This window comes from Colletotrichum destructivum, chromosome 4 (genome assembly GCF_034447905.1).
Source record: "Colletotrichum destructivum chromosome 4, complete sequence".
NCBI lineage: Eukaryota > Fungi > Ascomycota > Sordariomycetes > Glomerellales > Glomerellaceae > Colletotrichum > Colletotrichum destructivum.
This window is the reverse complement of record NC_085899.1, coordinates 3,861,404-3,879,382: the sequence shown is the minus strand read 5'-3', so window position 1 is coordinate 3,879,382 and position 17,979 is coordinate 3,861,404. Positions and strand designations below refer to the sequence as shown.

The 17,979-nt window shown below is 58.8% G+C and overlaps 6 protein-coding genes across 6 annotated transcripts; 3 read left to right on the top strand and 3 right to left on the bottom strand.

The window, feature by feature from the left end:
* The first annotated feature begins 657 nt into the window (after window positions 1-657).
* Window positions 658-2,065, top strand: CDEST_07111 (Putative six-hairpin glycosidase superfamily, glycosyl hydrolase, family 88). The gene is made up of 2 exons (XM_062923270.1): window positions 658-1,799; window positions 1,876-2,065. The coding sequence occupies exons 1-2, from the start codon at window positions 744-746 to the stop codon at window positions 1,966-1,968; spliced, it is 1,149 nt and encodes a 382-aa protein (XP_062779321.1). The 5' UTR covers window positions 658-743; the 3' UTR covers window positions 1,969-2,065.
* Window positions 2,066-2,152: 87 nt separating this feature from the next.
* On the bottom strand, window positions 2,153-3,858 carry CDEST_07110 (Putative class II aldolase/adducin; the record flags this gene model as incomplete). Its single annotated transcript, XM_062923269.1, has 3 exons — window positions 3,014-3,858; window positions 2,654-2,911; window positions 2,153-2,550 (listed from the first exon to the last, which is right to left on the bottom strand). The coding sequence occupies exons 1-3, from the start codon at window positions 3,462-3,464 to the stop codon at window positions 2,153-2,155; spliced, it is 1,107 nt and encodes a 368-aa protein (XP_062779320.1). The 5' UTR covers window positions 3,465-3,858.
* Window positions 3,859-4,503: 645 nt separating this feature from the next.
* CDEST_07109 (Putative glycoside hydrolase family 71) lies at window positions 4,504-6,828 on the top strand. Its single transcript, XM_062923268.1, has 4 exons — window positions 4,504-4,984; window positions 5,103-5,336; window positions 5,423-5,830; window positions 5,954-6,828. The coding sequence occupies exons 1-4, from the start codon at window positions 4,799-4,801 to the stop codon at window positions 6,566-6,568; spliced, it is 1,443 nt and encodes a 480-aa protein (XP_062779319.1). The 5' UTR covers window positions 4,504-4,798; the 3' UTR covers window positions 6,569-6,828.
* A 155-nt stretch (window positions 6,829-6,983) lies between these two features.
* Window positions 6,984-8,028, top strand: CDEST_07108 (Putative methyltransferase type 11, S-adenosyl-L-methionine-dependent methyltransferase superfamily). Its single transcript, XM_062923267.1, has one exon. The coding sequence runs from the start codon at window positions 7,203-7,205 to the stop codon at window positions 8,025-8,027; it is 825 nt and encodes a 274-aa protein (XP_062779318.1). The 5' UTR covers window positions 6,984-7,202; the 3' UTR covers window position 8,028.
* Window position 8,029: 1 nt separating this feature from the next.
* Window positions 8,030-10,623, bottom strand: CDEST_07107 (Putative cytochrome P450). The gene is made up of 4 exons (XM_062923266.1): window positions 9,936-10,623; window positions 9,502-9,799; window positions 9,288-9,401; window positions 8,030-9,207 (listed from the first exon to the last, which is right to left on the bottom strand). Exons 1-4 carry the CDS (start codon window positions 10,140-10,142, stop codon window positions 8,201-8,203), a joined length of 1,626 nt encoding a protein of 541 aa, XP_062779317.1. The 5' UTR covers window positions 10,143-10,623; the 3' UTR covers window positions 8,030-8,200.
* A 16-nt stretch (window positions 10,624-10,639) lies between these two features.
* CDEST_07106 (Putative aminotransferase class V domain, pyridoxal phosphate-dependent transferase, major) lies at window positions 10,640-13,856 on the bottom strand. The gene has a single exon (XM_062923265.1). The coding sequence runs from the start codon at window positions 13,450-13,452 to the stop codon at window positions 11,860-11,862; it is 1,593 nt and encodes a 530-aa protein (XP_062779316.1). The 5' UTR covers window positions 13,453-13,856; the 3' UTR covers window positions 10,640-11,859.
* Between the last annotated feature and the right edge of the window lie 4,123 nt (window positions 13,857-17,979).

The window sequence follows — 17,979 nt, the reverse complement described above, 5'->3', positions numbered from 1 at the left end:
GGCAGTGTCGTCCTCTGGATATTCGAGCCGACGCCGGGGGAATGCTCTCAGCCGCAGCCGGAAAGAGCCCTCTCCAACCCTCCCCCTGACTCTAGCTGAATCGGACCCGTGGCGTAAGGAGTCCTATTCCTAATCGGACCCCAAAGCGAGGAGATGTCCCGAGGTTCTCGGGGTACCGGGGTGGCTAGCCCCCTTCCCCCTCCCCTCTCAAACTCCAATGGGACATCATTCCTCAAAGGAGACCATCGTTGCAGCGCCCGCGTATTCTTCCGGCTTGGCGGGCGCGCTGCAGGTCACTCCCTCCCGGCCGCCCCCCCCGTGCGTCTCCAATTTCGCCGGCGCCGTTCGAGAATTTCCCTCCATTGAGACATCTCAATGCGTCGGTGGGGACCTTTTGCTCTTGCCCCTCCCCCTCAATGAATGTCACTCTGTCTGCAGTCCGGCGCATTGCGACGTCGTAGTGGTGGTGGTGGTGGTGGTGTTGTTGCGCGGAGGAGGGAAAAAGGAGATGGGCAAGGAGTCGCGATGCAATCTCCCGGGTTTGCTCCAGTGTCCTGCTGCCCGTGGAAAAGGGATCCTCCCCCCCCCGGTTCGACCTGCGTGCAAAGGGTTGTTATATAGCCAAGAGGTGCTGTCCCTTGCCTTGAACTGGTTCCCGTTCGTGATCACAGCCCTAAATCTCTTGGTGTTGTTGCTACCCACCCTGCCTGCGACTCGTGCCTAGATCCCGTCCTCCGTCCACGATGCGCACCATCGCCCCCCTCCTCGCCCTCGCCGGGACGCTCGCCCTGGCCTCCAAGTGTTCATCCCGGCCCTACTCGGAATGGCTCGCCTCCTCCTTCATCGCCCGCAAGACCCCGATCGACGCGGGCTACGGCCCGGCCGTGCTATACGACGGCATCGCTCGCGCCGCCGCCCATGTCGGCAACGCGACGCTCCTTGCCGCCGCCGAGGCGGCTGTCTCCTCGCTCGTCTCGGACGCGGGCGTGATCGACGGCTGGGACCCGGAGTGGTATTCGCTCGACGACCTGCGCATCGGGAACAACCTCCTCTGGTTCCACCAGCGCACCAACGAGACCAGATACAAGGTCGCCGCCGACGGGCTGCGGCGGCAGCTGGGCCGCTGGCCGAGGACGCCGAGCGGCGGGTTCTGGCACCGCGCGCCCATCTACGAGGACCAGATGTGGCTGGACGGCATCTACATGGCCGATACCTTCTACGCGACCTACGTCTCGCTGTTCGAGCCGCGCAACACGACGGCGTGGGACGAGATCGCGCTGCAGTTCGACCTCATTGAGGAGCACACGCGGAACCACACGAGCAACCTGCTGGTGCACGGCTACGACGAGGCCCGGGACGCCGTGTGGGCTGACCCGATCACGGGCGCGAGCCCCCTGGTCTGGAATCGCGCGGTGGGCTGGTACTTCATGGCGCTCGTCGACACGCTGCAGGTCTGGCCGCGCGACCACCCGGCGTACGGGCGGCTGCTGGGCTACTTCGCCACCCTCGCCGACGGGCTCGAGAGGAGCCAGGACGAGGGCGGCGGGTGGTGGCTCATCATGAACGAGGGGTACGAGGCGCGCGCGGGGAACTACATCGAGTCGAGCGCCGCCGCCATGTTCGCGTACGGCCTCCTCCGCGGCGTGCGGGACGGGTTCCTGGCGGCGCGGTACCGGGACGTCGGCCTGCGGGCGTACCGGCTGCTGACGAGGGACTTTATCCGGGATGACGGGGACGGGAACGTCAGCTTCCTGGGCACCGTCCGGGTCGGCAGCCTGAACTCGAACGCGAGCTTTGAGGTGAGTAAGAGAGACGGACCGATTCCTTGCTCTTCTTTTACGTGTCTACGGATGGCTAACATGTGTTTTTGTGCAGTACTATGTCAGTATCCCAGTCGTCGAGAACGATGCCCGTGGCGGGGGTTCGTTCATGTTCGCGGCCATCGAGGCCGAGAAAATCAAGGCCTAGAGTCGTCTGGTGTGATTTTGAAAGCCACAAGGGGGCAGAGACCCCCCCCACTGCAGTCCTCGTAGATGGTATTGGGTTTTCCAAGGAAGTATGATATATAGACCGTCCAGCAATACATACATCTTGCTATTCCTTCTACTCAACCTGGCCGTCCTATCCCGTAGACCCCAAGACATGTGACGTCCTACAACAAAAAGTCTCCCCCAGACTCCTTCAGAATCATCTGGTACTCGGGCACGAACTGCATGTACATGACCTCGGGCGTGCCGGTCCCGTCCTTGGTGTACTGGGCCTCCTCGTGGCCGACAATGGTCTTCCGCAGACCGGCGGCGGCGCCGTTCGTCCCGGGCGCCGCGGCCTGCTCTACCAAGAGCTGCGTCTGGCACGCCCGCTCGAGGGCGATGAAGTAGGCGGCCGCCTCCGCGACGGTGCCCCCGGCGGTCAGGAGGCCGTGGTTCTGCAGGATGACGTTCTTGTTGGTCGGGCCCAGCGCCTCGGCGATGTGCTCGCCCTCCTCCTTGGCCAGCACGACGCCGCCGAAGCCGGCGTAGACCGAGAGGTCGTTGTAGAACATGCAGGAGTCTTGGATGGCGCAGTTAGCGTGTCTGTCCGTCCGTCCTTCCGTCTGTCTGTTTGTACGTATGTCTACACGTATGTATAAAGAGGTCGTGCGGCCTGTACCTACCCTGGTTTAACATCTCAATGGGCCGTCCGAATGTGCTCCATGCGCGGCCGTATGGGCTGTGCATGTGGCAGGCGGCGTTGATATCCGGCCGTCTCTTGTGCAGCACGGAGTGAATGGTGAATCCCGCCGTGTTGACCGGCTTGTCGGCGCCGCCGATGCGGTTGCCGTCCTCATCGATGTGGACCATGTCGGACACCTTGAGCACGCCAAAGTGGACGCCGTACGGGTTGATCCAGAACGTGTCTGGTCTGACGGGATCTTTACGGGGGAGGAGTCAGTCAGCTCCGGGTATCGGAAACCCACAACGAGTAGATATCGAGGCCTCTCTCTCCGGCTGGTGTTATGGGCGGGTGAACACACCTCTCAGGCTGATGTGGCCACTGCTTCCGTCCGAGAAGCCCAGCTTGGCAAAGATGCGGAATGCGGCGGCCATCTGCTCAAGCTGCCATTGTCGGGCCGCCTCTTTTGTCTCGGGGACCGGGATCTGATGAAGTCTCTTGACCTTGCCGCTTCCCTCCCTTCCAGAGTCCAGCGCCGAGCCCAGCTGCGCTGGTGCCGGTGCCGGTGCCGGTGCGGGGGCGGAGGCCGTCACTGTTGTAGTGGTTGACATGTTTTGTTCTGCAGGTCTCTTATGAGTGTTGCCAGGGAGGCTTGAGAGATGTGATAGTTGCGTGTAGATTGTCTTCTGCTCGGGAAGATCTTGTCCAGGTATTCTTAGAAGCCGTGAGTAACGGCGGGCTCTTGACTGGACGGCAGTGGACGCCTCAGAGATCCTGGTGGTAGAACGACGGGGGTGGCGGCTACTCCGCATCGGATCCGCGTCTCAGAGGGACGCGGATAAGCACACGGAATGTCGCCATTCCTCGGAAACCCCCCTCCCCTCTCTCCATCTATCATCCATTTCGCTCATGACCCGCCTGTGAGTCGCTCTGTTAGCGCACCCCCCGCGCCGAGTGTCGATGCTTTCCGGCATCGGAGCGGCTCCGATGTTTACCACGCCGGCTCTGATGCCAGTGTTGGCGCGCTTCCCAGATCACTTTGCAATCCGGATGATTCGGGAGCAATCAACCCGTGCTGTCCATGAGGTTCGTACCGGTGCCGGATCGCAGCCAGTCGTTCTCGACTATCGGTTGTCCGTGTCTTCCACTCGGCAGCTGAAAGGACCGGAATAATTGAGCAGCTTTGCCTGGCGCCTCTTGGTCAACTTGGCTTCCTTCCATGTACCATCACCAATCTCCACAGTCTCTGTGGCTCAGTTGGAAGAGCGTTGGTCTCATATCACAGCAATATGACTCTGGAGCATCCAGGGACATCCAAAGGTCGCAAGTTCGAGCCTTGCCAGGGACAAGATCTTTTGTCGAATCAAGCAGGGCTTGTCGCAATTTATCTCTTTTTAATGCTGGAACCCTCGTTTTCTCTGGTTCGTTTGCTCATCAAGCAACACCTAATAAGAAGTGTACGCCTCTCGCTTTTAACACATCAACTAGACGTGCAACACATCATGAACAGTGTGAGCCCCTCCCAGTCGGCGGATCCAAGGAAAAGACAGTTACGATGAATGAGTTCAGGGTTGTCGGCGCTCTCTCGCAGCGAGTCGAGCTCAAGTTATGTTGGTTAATTAGTGTCCGTCTGCCCAGCAAGCATGGCCCATGTGCCGCGAACGAAAATAGCACCCGGGCTGGTCCCGTTTAGCCTCTGCAGCATCCCTGTACCACGATCGGAACGCCCTGTAGTGCGCTAGAACTGGAATGAAGTGGCTGACGGTAGGGTACGTCTGTGGTCCCGGTTGATGTGTGTGCTACATAATGTCTCTCTCTCTCTCTCTCTCGCTCGCTCTCTCTCTCTATACAGTCCACGGCCCCATGGCCTATCTATGTATGCAGAGCATCTCCAGAGACTCACCCATGGCCTCGAGATAGTCGGGTAAGTCGGGACGTTGCTAAGCCCTCGGCTACCGCAGAAAATGGGGCCCTTTTCATACGGCCTTGAGTTGCCAAGGTCTGAAGCTTTCGCCCATTCCACGTGTCATTTTTAAATGGAGCGGCCCGGCGGGTGAAATGCGTCATTGCGTCGAGTAAATATTGATTCTTCGACTTCCCGCCCCCTTTGTCAAAACACAAAACAACGACGCAGACTGCCATCATCATGAGGAAATTCTTCAAGGAGGCCAAACAGAAGATCGAGGCCGAGATCGCGGCCATCACCGGCGACGATGACCCTCAGAAGCAGCAGCAGCAGCAGCAGCAGCAGCAGCAGCAACAGCAGCATTACCCGCCGCCTCCGCAACCGCCGGCTCAGGGGTTTGAGCGGGCCGTGTTTGCCCATTTCATGGTATGTCGAGAGGGTGACGCGTCAACCACGCGGGGGAGGGGGGAGAGATGAGGCCTCCTCTGGTGGTGTTGTAGCCCGACTATGAGACTGTCAGACTGACGAAAAACAAAAATCCCAGCTGAGCAACACGTGTGACTACACCGTCGACGAGTTCAAGGTCGACATCAGGCTGGCCCAGGAAGCGCACATTGATGCCTTTGTTCTGAACTTTGGCATCCACGAGGAGGCCATCGCAAAGCTCCCGGACGTCTTCGCGGCGGCCGAGCAGACCGGGTTCAAGCTGCTCATATCGTTTGACTACGAGGGAGCGGGAGCATGGCCCAAGGAGCGAGTCATCGACATCCTTAGCCGGGTAAGTAGCACACATATATGTGTCCCCCCCCCGGATAACGATGAGGAAGAGGACCGGCCAGCAGCTGACATCCCTCCGTCCCCCAGTTCGGCCCGTCGCCGGCGTATTTCAAGCGCGGGTGGCAGCCCGTGGTGTCGACGTTCGAGGGCGTCGGCAGCGCCGCCGACTGGCACGAGATCAAGGCGGCGACGGGTTGCTTCTTCATCCCGTCCTTCTCGTCCGTGGGCGCCGAGAACGCGCTCAACACGGGCGTCGTGGACGGCCTCTTCAGCTGGGCGGCGTGGCCGCACGGCAACACCCGCAAGCTGGACGAGGGGCTCGACGCGTCGTACCGGCACTTCCTGGGCCCGCACCGGCCGTACATGGTGGCCGTGTCGCCGTGGTTCTACACGAACCTGCCGACGTGGAACAAGAACTGGGCGTGGAAGGGCGACGACCTGTGGAACGACCGGTGGAACGAGATCCTGGCCATGCGGCCGGAATACGTGCAGATTGTGAGTGAGACCCTGGTTTTTTTTTTTTCTTTTTTTTTTTTGCCTTTTGCTGTCCTTTATACAAGCAGAATGTCTTCTCGGCATCAATTTCCATCCCGTCTGTTTACTGACAACAAGCTCCAGCTCACGTGGAACGACTTTGGAGAGTCTCACTACATCGGCCCCCTCCACGAGAAGCAGTTCGGCGCGTTCGAGTACGGCAAGGCGCCCTTCAACTACGTCCGCGACATGCCGCACGACGGCTGGCGTCTGCTGCTGCCGTTCCTCATCGACCTGTACAAGTACGGCACCGCCGCCGTGACGAGGGAGGGCCTCGTGACGTGGTACCGCCTGCACCCGGGCGACGCCGGCGACGCGGGCGGCACGACGGGCAACACGAGCAGCCACGGCCAGGAGCTCTTCCACCCGGCCGAGATCATGGAGGACAAGATCGTCTACTCGGCGCTGCTCGCGGGGCCGGCGCAGGTGACGGTCAGCGTCGGCGGGGACGCGCGCGAGGGCGCCTGGGACGACGACGGCGTGCCCCGGGGCGGCGTCGGCGTGTATCACGGCAGCGTGCCGTTCGACGGCCGGACGGGCGAGGTCGTGGTCACGGTCCACCGCGGGGGCGACGTCGCCGTCCAGGTGCAGGGCCGGCCGATCACGACCGAGTGCTCGCACGGGGGGATGAACAACTGGAACGCCTGGGTCGGCGCGGCCAACTCGCACGCCGAGACGCACGCGGTTGCGCACCTGTGAGACGGAGTTGAGGGGAGTTGAGGGGAGTTGAGACGGAGTCGAGGAGGGTTGAGAAGAGTGTTGAAAGGGCGTTGGAGTCCTATAGCGGTTCTATAGAGAAAGAGAGAGAGAGTTGTCTAGTTGAGTTGTGATATACGTCGACGTGGTGCCAGAGCCCAGAGTTGAAGCCGGCACACCGATGTTGAGATACCTACCTCCCAGCCTCTCCTTCTACGAAGCCAGTCAAAATATCAAACTACTCCAGTAAGTGAGACACGGCCAACCTGGAATGCCTCTCGTCCAAGCCACCGCAAAAGTCCCCCTGTACGCCCGATTTAGCCGCCACAGCAGCGGACAGATAAGCCCTAGCAGGTTGATTACAACCAAAGAGGAACAACACATACTTGGCAAGCTTCCCCTCACCATCTCTTGATCTCACGGGCGTGTTCCAAGCATGCTTCGCTTACTTCCGGACCCATGCGGGTATAGATAGGCGCCCGTCATGGAAAGTCCCCGAAAACGTCCCGTGAACGTTCCCGATGCTGCTATAAAACACCTAGGAACTCTTATTTTTCTTCAAAGATCTTTCTCAACTATAGGATCATAACCACCTCAAACCATCGTCTCGCTTGCCTCCATCTCTCCACCATCAGTCATGGCGGACACAACGAAGCCCCTGGCTCACTTCGACGACTCCGCGCAGTCGTACGAGAAGAACACGGGGGGCTGCACCCGAGAACTCGCCGAGCGCATCCTGCCCTTCCTCGACGACGTCGCCGCCGACTCCGTCGTCCTGGACAACGCGTGCGGCAGCGGTATCGTCACGGACGTGCTCCTCCGGCACTTCTCCGCCGCGCCGCCCCGGATCTTCGCCACCGACGGCGCCCCGAAGATGGTCGAGCTCGTGCGGGGCAGGTTCTCGGGCGACGAGGGCGTCACGGCCGCCGTGATGCCCGGCGAGGCCCTCGACGTCGCGGACGCCACGTTCACGCACTCGGTCACGAGCCTGGGACTAATGTTCTTCGCCGACCCGGCCAAGGGTGCCGCGGAGATATACCGCACGCTGAAGCCCGGCGGCACCGCCGTCGTGACGGGGTGGGAGGAGCTCGGGTACGTCCCGATCGTCCGCGAGGTTCAGCGGGAGATCCGGCCCGCGGACGAGCCGTTCAACTACCCGATCGGCGCCGACTGGTTCGACCCGGCGCACACCGAGCGGGTCATGAGAGCAGCCGGGTTTGAAGACGTGGAGATGAGAAGTGAGCTGGTCTACTGGGCCGAGAAGACTGCGGAGGAGGTCGCGTCCTTTATCGCAGAGATGTTTGGGTCGATTGCGTTCAAAGACTGGGACGACGCGGAGAAGAAGAGGGCGGAGAGTGTTTTGATGCAGATCGTAAGAGAATCGACTGTGGATATCGAGAGAGGCGGGACGAGGTGGGTGGGAATCAAGATGAAGGCCATCGTAGCGGTGTGCAGGAAGTAAAGACGAGATATATCAAGGGAACGATGGGGAGGGGAAGAATACCATAGTAGCAACTGAGTGAGCATTCTCGGGATATCATTCGTTACTTTACTCTACTCTACACACTACACATACTCCTCTTCCATTGTCTTCCACCTCTCATACTCTCATGCTCTCTCATCCATCCATCCTCTCTAGACATCAACCGTTCTCAAAGGACGGATCCGGACCTTCAAGCCGCCCTGGGGCCGCAACACGGGGCTCGGGTTCACAAGCACAATGTCCTCCGGGTCGACGGCGGCCTCGAACTTGAAGTTGCTCAGCATCTCGACCAGGAGCACCTTGATCTCAAGCAGGGCAAAGACCTTGCCGATGCACTGGCGCGGCCCGACGAGGAAGGTCGCGAAGGCGTGCGGGTTCGCGGCCTCGCCCTCGAGGCGGTCCCAGCGGTCCGGGTTGAACTCGTCGACGTCGTCGCCCCAGATGCGCGCGCTCCGGGTGACGAGGGCCGGGAAGAGGTAACACAGCGTGCCCTTGGGCAGGACGGTGCCGCAGACGTCGATGTCGTCGAGGGGCTCGCGGGCGGCCAGCACGCCCGGCGCGTAGAAGCGCAGCGTCTCCTTGATGATGTTGTCGATGTACCGCAGGCCGTCGAGGTCCATATAATCCGGGTCGGGCTTGCGCGCCAGCAGCTCGAGCACCTCGCGCCGGGCGCGGTCCTGGATGTGCGGGTACAGGGTGAAGGTGTGCGTGGCCCAGGTCAGCGTCGTGGCCGAGGTCTCATGGCCGGCGACCAGCACGTTCATGGCGTTCTCGAGGATCTTGGCCTCGGACCAGGGGTCGCCGATGGCGCGGGACTCGAGGATCATGTGCGTCAGGAGGTCGGGCTTCTCGTCGGAGGCGGTGGTGGAGGTGGTGTCGCCCGAGTCGATCTCCCGGACGCGCTGCTGGATGATCTCCTTGAGCCGCGAGCGGACGGCGTCGCTGCAGGCGTTGAACTCGCGGTTCTCCTGGAAGGGCAGCATGCGCGTCCCCGGGACGTAGGCGTTCATGACCATGAGGAACGCGCCAAAGGCCGAGGGGTCGAACATCTTGTGGTAGGCCTCGTGGAAGACCGAGGTCGAGAGGGTGCTGCCGAGGTCGATGCCGAGGGTGAACCAGGCGACGATGTCGAGGGTGACGCGGCCGTAGGCGGAGGAGACTTGCGTCGTGTTAGAATATGTATATATGCACTGATGTGATGCCATCTAAGCCAGAACACCAGAGCACCGGGTCACTCACCATCCGTGACGCCGTCGTGGGCCTTGATGCGGGAGTTGAAGTGCTCAATGAGCTCTTTTCCCTTGCTCTTGAAGAGCGGAATCGCCCTCTTGACGTTGCTGAGGGCAAACTGGGCTGTATATAAGATTGCGTCGTTAGCCGGCGTGACTAACACATGTAGCACATACCACCATTGCAAACGGAGGCTGAGAAGTGAGGAGGAGAGCAAACTCACGCGCCAACAGCTTCCTCTGAGATTTGTGCGCTTCGCCCTCGGCAAAGGCCATGCCCGTGCCGGTGACCTGGACGATGACCCTCGTGTTGAACTGGGCCTTGACGAAGGAGTAACTCTTGGTCTGGAAGATCTCCTTGTAGGCCTCGAGGCTGTTGATGAGCAGGCAGTCGGCGTTGCCGAAGCCGGTGAACTTGATGAAGGGCTCGTTGGGCCACTTGCGCGTCCACGAGAGGTAGGGCTCGATGGGGTTCCCCGAACGCGCCTGGTTGAGGAGGTCGCCGAGCAGGAAGTGGTGGTCCTGGGTCGTGCGTCAGCTTTGGGTAGTTTTGGAGATTCCAACCTAACAGTCTTCTGTGTGTTTATGTGTGTGTGTGTGTGTGTGTGTGTGTGTGTGTGTGTGTGCGCGCGCGCGTATAATATCACATCGCACTCACCTTTGGCCCGGGCAAGTGCCTCAAGGGCGAGAAGAAAAAAGGGTAGATGAAGATGCCATAGACGGCTTTGGCGATGTGTCGTGCTACGGCGAGGGCGAGGAGGTAGCGGGCCACCGTCTGCACCGGGGACTCGCGCAGCGTCGACAGCGCCGAGAGGGCGCCTAGCAGCAGCACCTCGTGGTTCCAGGCCGGTTTCGAGGACGCCATGGTTGTGCGGAGGGTATATTATATATTATACAAGAGTCTCGATAGCCTCGTTCTTTGTCGAAAGTTAAACAGACAGGGAATTGAGAGATAGAAAGAGAGAGAGACGGGATGAGAGAAAGGCAACGGCAGAGGATGTAACCTCATATGAAGAGGTGGTCGCACAATTTGATAAATCGACCCTCACCACTGCTGACCCATTGAAAACCAAATACGGCAATGGTCCCCTTTGGGACGTACAGTAGTTAGTTGTATCTGCAGACTACCTGGAGACTACCTGCAGACTACATACAGACTGCAGGTGTCACAGCAAGCACCGGTGTGGGAACCATGGGAACCATAGGATCCATGGGAGCATTGGGAAACAGAGAAAGAGAGAGAGAGAGAGAGAGACAAAGACACTCAAGAGAGGGCATCCCTGGCATCCTTTGGGGTTCCCACGCACCATCTGGTGGCCATCGAGGGGTTTGTTTTCCATCCCGGGCCCCCCCCTCCCCTCCCCCACCAAACAGCATCAAACATCAGACAAACATCCCGGCAGAGTGCAGATGGGGGCCTTTGCGAACTGCTGCTACAGTGATTGAGCCCTGGGTTCCCCCTACGACTCGGCTCGCTTGGAGTGTAACTGTCTTGAATTCCATCTTGTCCCATCACATCCCATCCCATCACATTCCATTCCGTCCCATCCCATGCTCTTGGGAGTCAAAAGACACACCAACAAACGGATTTGATTCAGCAACAACCTGAGCTCCCGACCCGACCCTTTCGGGTGATGATGATGTTGTTGCTGCCGCTGCTGCTGCTGCTGTATCCATATAGCGCATGTGAACGAAGCAAAGCAATTACTCAGGGCCCGGCATAAGAACACGTTGGCGCCGAGAGCGGCGGCCAATGAGACGCCCCCGACGGCGCCATCACCGTTGCATTCTCGTCCACGGACGGCCTAGTTGGTCCACACAGCAGAAATGGGGGCCGCTGCTGCTGCAAGAGAGGGAAACTGCCGATCCTGTTGGTCGTGGAACCCCGCTGAAGAATCAACATCCCCATATGGCAAAGAAGCCAACCGAGTGCTGTCCGTTAATAAGCGCGGTAAGCCACGCCTTTCTGGAGGAGGGGGTATGTGGGATGATGATAAGAGACGGGTTCACGTCGGGAAAGGCGCTTCGATCGCCAAGACGACGAAACGAAGGGTTTGCGTGACGAGAGAGAGAGAGAGCAAACTGGGTCGCGATCCCACCTCGCCATGCCCAAAGAGAATCTAGTCCGAGGGTGGATGCATCTCGGAGGTTGGTGTTGGACTCGAGCTTTTCCACCAAAGTTGTGGACTTTGTGGGTTTCGTTTCCCGTCCCATCATGTTTTCTCTCTCTCTCTCTCGACTCAAGAGGGGGGGAACATGTCGGTATTTCTTTGCCGGCTCTCGCGGGTTTGTCCCCGCACGTGCGAAGCGTCCGTTCTGGGTTGAACCATCGCGCCCCCCCCCCCAGCTTTTTGGTTGTCGTCGTCTTTGTCCGGGCCGCACCTCTGGGCTCTAGACTTGGAGCTATATGTACTCGAGGGCCGCGGGAGGAGCCGTTTGTCCATGGCGATCGACCAAGTCTCTAAAGTGTGAGTCATGAGTGTGAGTGCGAGTCTGAGCCTGGGGTATCGAGTCTCGAGTCTGCAGTCTCGAATCTCGAGTCTTGCGCCTCGTTATAATGCCGACTCAGTCCGAATATACTCTCAACACCGATCGTGTGTCGGCAGCCCATTCACCGGCGCCAGCCTGTCCCGGTACGTCTCCTCCGCAAACGCTATGAACCGGTCGACGTCCCCCGTCGTCGTCACGAAGCCGAACGAGATCCGGACGGCCCCGACGGGCGCCAGCAGCCGTATGTAGTCGTCCGCCGAGCCGCCGCCGCCACCGCCGCCGCCGCCGCTGTTCATGACCTGCACCTGCATCTTCATCTGCATCTGCGCCCGGCTCAGCGGCTCCAACACGCGTTTGCTCAGCCCAAAGGCCGCCTCGCCGGCGCCTGGGTTGCAAAAGCACCCGGTCCGCAGCGAGATGTTGCGCGCCGACGACTCGGCCGCCACGAGCCGCTCGTCCACGACGCGGCCGCCCACGTCGAGGAAGTTGAAGCAGATGGTCCCGCCGCGCGCCGTCATGTCTGTCGGGCCGTAGATGCGCACCACGGGCGACCCGTCGCCGTGCCGGAGCCCCCGGAGCCGGTCGAGGCACCAGCCCGTCAGGCACCGGACCCGCGTGCCGATCAGGTCCATGCCGATGCCGTCGAGCCAGTCGAGCCCGAAGCGCACGTCCGGGATCGACAAAAAGTTGACGGTGCCGTCCTCGAAGGCGGCCTCGTCCGGCGCCATGACGTGCCAGGGCGCGCCGACCGACGCCGCCGCGATGGTGCCGCCCGAGAACCACGGCCGCGAGCCCGCCAGCCGCGCGAGGGCGTCGCGCCGCACGACGAGGCACCCGACCCCCGTCGGGTACCCGAACAGCTTGTACCAGCTGACGATGACGAACTCGGGCCGCGCCCCGGATGACGGCGACAGGTCGAGCCGCGACGTCGGCAGGTAGGCGGCCGCGTCGAGGAGCACGTCGTAGCCCTGCTGCTGCGCGAGGCTCACCCACGAGAGCGGGTGCCGGACGCCGCTGAAGTTGCTCTGGGCCGGGTACGCGAACAAACCGTTCTTCCTGTTATTGCTATTGCTGCTGTTGCTACTGCTGTTGCCGTTGCTGTTGCTGTTGCTGCTGCTGCTCTTGTGTCCCTTGCCGCCGCTACTGAACAAACGACTGCCCGTTATCCTGCGACGGGGCTTCAGCGCCGTCACCAGGTCAGCCGGGTCGACCCTCAGCTCCGGCGCGCGGACGGGCACGTAGACGGTTCGAGCATTACCCCGACGGGCGAACTCGCGCAGGCCGTTGACCGAGTTGTGGTTGTCGGCCGTGAGGACGAGCCTCGAGCGGCGCGTCCAGGGATAGGCCTCGGCGACGAGGCGGGCGGCGCCGGTGGCATTCGGGGTGAAGACGGCCGTGTACTCGTCCGGCGAGGCGCCGAGGTGGGCGAGGATGCGGGCACGGGCGTCCTCGACCAGGTGGGTGGCCGACCGGCTCGTCGGGTTCTCCGAGTGCGGGTTGCCGAGGAGCGTCCGCTCGAGCCGGCTCTCGTGCTCCCGGAGCTGCGACTGCGCCGCGAGGCCCGCGCCCGTGAAGTCGAGGTACAGATGGTCCTGCTTGTCGAGGTAGCCGTAGTCCGTCGCGCGGAGGTCGTCGAGCCGGGCTGTGGACTTATACTCGGGGTAGTTGGCGTAGATGCTCTCCATCGGGGGGCACGTCGTCTACGTTGTTGTCCAAGTGGCCAGTCAGTCAGTCAGTCAGTCGGTTAGTTGTTCGAGACCCCTTGGCGGAACGAATCCATCAAGGAATGTTCCAAGAGAAGGCGTATTTGTAAGGGGAAAAGAGGCAGGCGGGATAGGACAGTGAATGTGTGTGTGGGAGGTGTCGTCCAGTCGGGGAGGGGTATTAAATACGATTACAAACAACACATGCAAAGAGACGTGATGGCTGGCATGTAATATGTCGCTAAGGTACGCCGAGAAATCCGTTGAGGAAGAATCTCAGACCAACCATGCATGCCATCCAGAAGATATAGGTACAGACATGGACTAACACCGCGATCGTCTGAACTATTTTAGACACCTGAACCCCGTGGAGCGCGTAATGTAGGCAGACTGCTAGTGAATGGTGATGATGAGCTCCATCTCACTCACTCCTCTCGCTCACCCCGGCTAGTGTGGCTCACATCTTACATACCTACCGCCTTAGCCTAGCCGGGGGTTGTAAACCAGGCGGCGCAGTGCCCCCGGAGTTCTGGAATCTCGAGTCCATCGGGCTAGCAATGGCCGGGCCCAAATGGCCCTTGGTATGGTTGTGAATTATGTATCGCTCTTTGGTTGGTCTAACAGGGGGATACGGTTCGGCTCAAGTAGACGCAGTCCGCACGCACGACATGGACGGTGCCTGAGATACACACTTGCATTTCAGGTTCTTTGTGCGAGGTCTACAAGTGGTGGTGTTACCGGCGAGACCCTCTGCATTCTGAATTCTGCATTCTGCATGCTGGAAGTCGGCCTGATGCGTCTTCTTTGGGTTGAACACAAGCTCGACAACACCCACATGCACCCACACACACAGGCACACAGTCACGGATGTGTCAAAAGCCCAGGAATGTAGGGGGGGAGTCCTCGACAAACTGGGAGAGGGGCAATATCGCTTTGGGCGCTGACACCCCCGGCCGAAGGATCGCGGATGGAGCCCAGCGGCGAAGCACGGTAGTACGCCATGCATGGGATAGCGTGGCATGGCATGGCATCTCAACCTGAAGGCGTTCGACCAGGGATGGATGCAGATAGTTACTGACAACGGACGCCCCCCGGTCTCCCTCTCTACGGTTTCCCACCTTCTTCAGGTGAATCGGGACTCGCTAATTGGTATTGTTACAACTTTCTCTCTCTCTCTCTCTCTCTCTCTCTCTCCTCTCACTTGGCCGTCGACCGGTGAGCGCGCTGCCCCTTGGTCTCGATCATGCTGTCCCACCTGGGCCTGCATACATACACATGCACGCGCCGCGATCATACACCTCGGGACAGCAGAGTCCCTCACGGGTTCGCCACGGACCGGTCCCTCGGGAAATATGGAACATGATGTGGCCCCCGATTCACCAGCCGCACGCCGCCTGCGCGTGTTCTCGGAACTCTCGAGATCCGGCGCTGCAGACGATAACTAGGGCCTATGAAAGCTCGCTTCCGTGAGATTAGGGGACGAATTGCTTCCTCGCTCCCTCCGATGACCTCCGCTCGACGAAAGCTGTCCTGCTGCCTTTGCGGGCCCCGCCTCTTGACGCTATCGCCACATGCAAAGTACTGTCCCCTCCCCCCAGCTCCATGAGTAGCTAGCTTGACGAACTAATTCTTTCTTTTTCCTATCCCCAATCACCAGCTGAATGGAACCCTACGCTGACACCCAAGCTTACCGTGTCAATAATAAATACTACCCCAAGTATCGACCCCACTCACGACTTTCGTTCCCCACTGGTAGGATCCGAGACAGTTCAGCTCCGGAGGCGTCATTTGGTGTGGAAGACTGCAGGATGACCCCCCCTGTTCCACGTTGGCTGCATGTGCATGTTCGCTAGATTCACTCTCGCGATTGGACGCGGAGGTGCTGCCCTCTCTAACCCTCCAGCTGCGTCGTTCCTTGCCGTCGAGCCCTGTCCGCACCCTCTCGGGGCTGTGTGCCGATGACGCACCGAATATTGACTGTGGAAGCTGAATCATCGAGTCGGCGACCGGTTCAAGGAGATACTCGGTGTGCCGTCATTGACCACAGAGCATGTCGCTCCTATGCTGGCGACCCTCGCTTCCTCCTGGTAGGTAGGTAACATGTAGCGGCAACGCTGAAATTCAACGGTTGGACAAGAGAAAGGTCCGGAGCCGTTATTGTCTATCATGTTGCCACCCGGGTGCACATAGACCTCACTTGCTGCTCCTGGACTACGCAAGTGAAATGAACAGCAAGTAAATCAGGCATCGTAACATTCAGCTCAAGGAGCTCTTGGAATTTCCCAGGGTCGTCAGTTGATAACCCGCTAACATGGCCACACTACCGCGGTGCAACTATGTGAACGTGGCAATATGAACAACAGTCAGTTCCACTGTGAACACAGCTAACTGTTTCCCATCCTCATGCTTACTGCTCCGTATGCCCCCCCGCAGTTTACTTACTATTCTCCAATCCTACCGCTTGATTTGTAGGTATCTGTCTGGCTTGTCATTTACCTGCTCAATTCCCTGCCTCGTAGGTTTTCTCAATTTGCCCCACGATTGAAAGGGCTCAATAATATTGTTGAAGACAGAAGAATCTACTTCAAGTGCTCTTTTCACTCTTTTGACAGGATCTCCAGCCTCTTGGCCCTCTTCATATAGTCCAATGACGACAGAACTAACGACAATGGACTGTCAGCCAGACTCACAAGGTCAGTCAGGAAAGCAAGAGCAATTCGACATCACCCCATTAAGATATGTACAAAGAATGCAAGGGCTCCCCAGGGATCGTCATCCCAGTCTTTTCGATTTGTTTGCCTGAAATTGTGCAGTGACTGACAGCTTAGAAAGTCTACTAATGGCCTGCATTCCCGAACGCAGGACCTGTACATGCTGCGTTGACGTGCCCTCGAGAAGGCGTCAGAAACAACAAACTGAGAGACAAATCCGCAGTTCAAGAGATGTATATAAGGACTATCAGTTCCTGCCTAGTCTAGCTGCAGGAAAAGTCAATCTCTAAAAGTTCTTTACACGCAACATAAGTAGATTAGAAGATGTCTGTCTGCAAGAGAATTACTTCTTCTTTTTTTCAATTACGTCAGAAAAAGGTCTCAAAAAGCTCAGCCTGCATCCGAAGATGCAGGCCTACGAAAATCCCAGGAGGCTCTTACCAGCCCCAGGTGTAACGATGCAAGGATTTTTCAGTGAGACTCGAACTCACAACCCGTGGCCTGGGACGTTCGAGAGAGACTCACGAAAACGTGCCTAGTAATCCCACTGAGCCACGGGTCTTAGTGACAATATGAGATGAATTCGGATTATATATAGTATAGGAAAGTGCGATGGTAATGAATACGTTGTAGCTCGTATTCGTGTGGGCTGGTTCTGGTCGGCACCGCTGGTTGCCATTTTGGTAAGACGGCGGCTACTCGTTATCTCCATCGGCACTCTACAGTAGTTAGCTACGGTTTCAGAAAGATCATGATCACGAGGGTTTCAGCTGTTGTTGAAAAGACTCCGAGTATCACTTTACAATCGAGAAGCGTAGTCCGGCTATTAGAGGAGACTCTTCGCCTGCTGGCACACGGAACCACCTCATGGACTGGTCATCATCATCGACGAGCCATTGCAATATTTCTCTACCGATCGATACGTCAATGGAGTCTCCCAGTATTTTCATATTCACTTAATGGGCAGCAGAAAGACTCGAATGTCTTCACTGAACATTTCAGCACGCTCGACCTGAGCCAGGCCCATTTCCAAGACCAACTGCGGCAGCAAGATGTGGAGAGGTAGGAATAGGGCAAGAACGCACTCGTTGAAAGTCTCGGCAGCGTAATTCTCAGTTGTTACACTTTTGTGTTTTTGGTCTGTTGTGCATTTGTAGATTCAGGCGGATGCGTAAGGCAGAGAGAACGGCTTTCCAATAGTCAATCCTACATGCTCTACCCAAAGCCACACAAGTGTAGCCGCAATAGACACACAGTGTCGGTTGCTAATAATAGTATTTACTTTCCAGAACACTGGAATACTTACGGCCTTTAATCTAACTCTGTTAGCCAACTCTCTAAGAAAGGTCATTGAGCAGCCTCCCGCCCCCAATACATCCTTGCAACCCCCCCCCCCCCCCCCGCCCGCAACACAGTCAAGCGCAGTTCACGTGGATCGGCGGGGTGGGGGGAGGCACGCGTTCACTGCTTCGACAACTCTTCCAGAATGATGTAACGAGGCTTCTAGATAAGCTGGTTTGGCCGTTGGACATGACATAGTCGCAGCTCGTCCGTCGTAGGGGGAACCCGGCCGAGACACGTTCGAGGGGAGGAATACCATATCAGGACATGCGGGGTGAGCCAATCCAAAGCTTTACCGCGCTTCTCAACCGGCGTCAAGTGGGTCGGCGGGCACGGCGGACCGCGCTCGAGACAGCGACGAGTTGTCGAGACTGAAACTTTTCCTTATCCAGATGTATCCCCGACCCACGGCGACGACGGCCGACGTCAACCCGCTCTCTCCCCCTCTTTCTCTCTC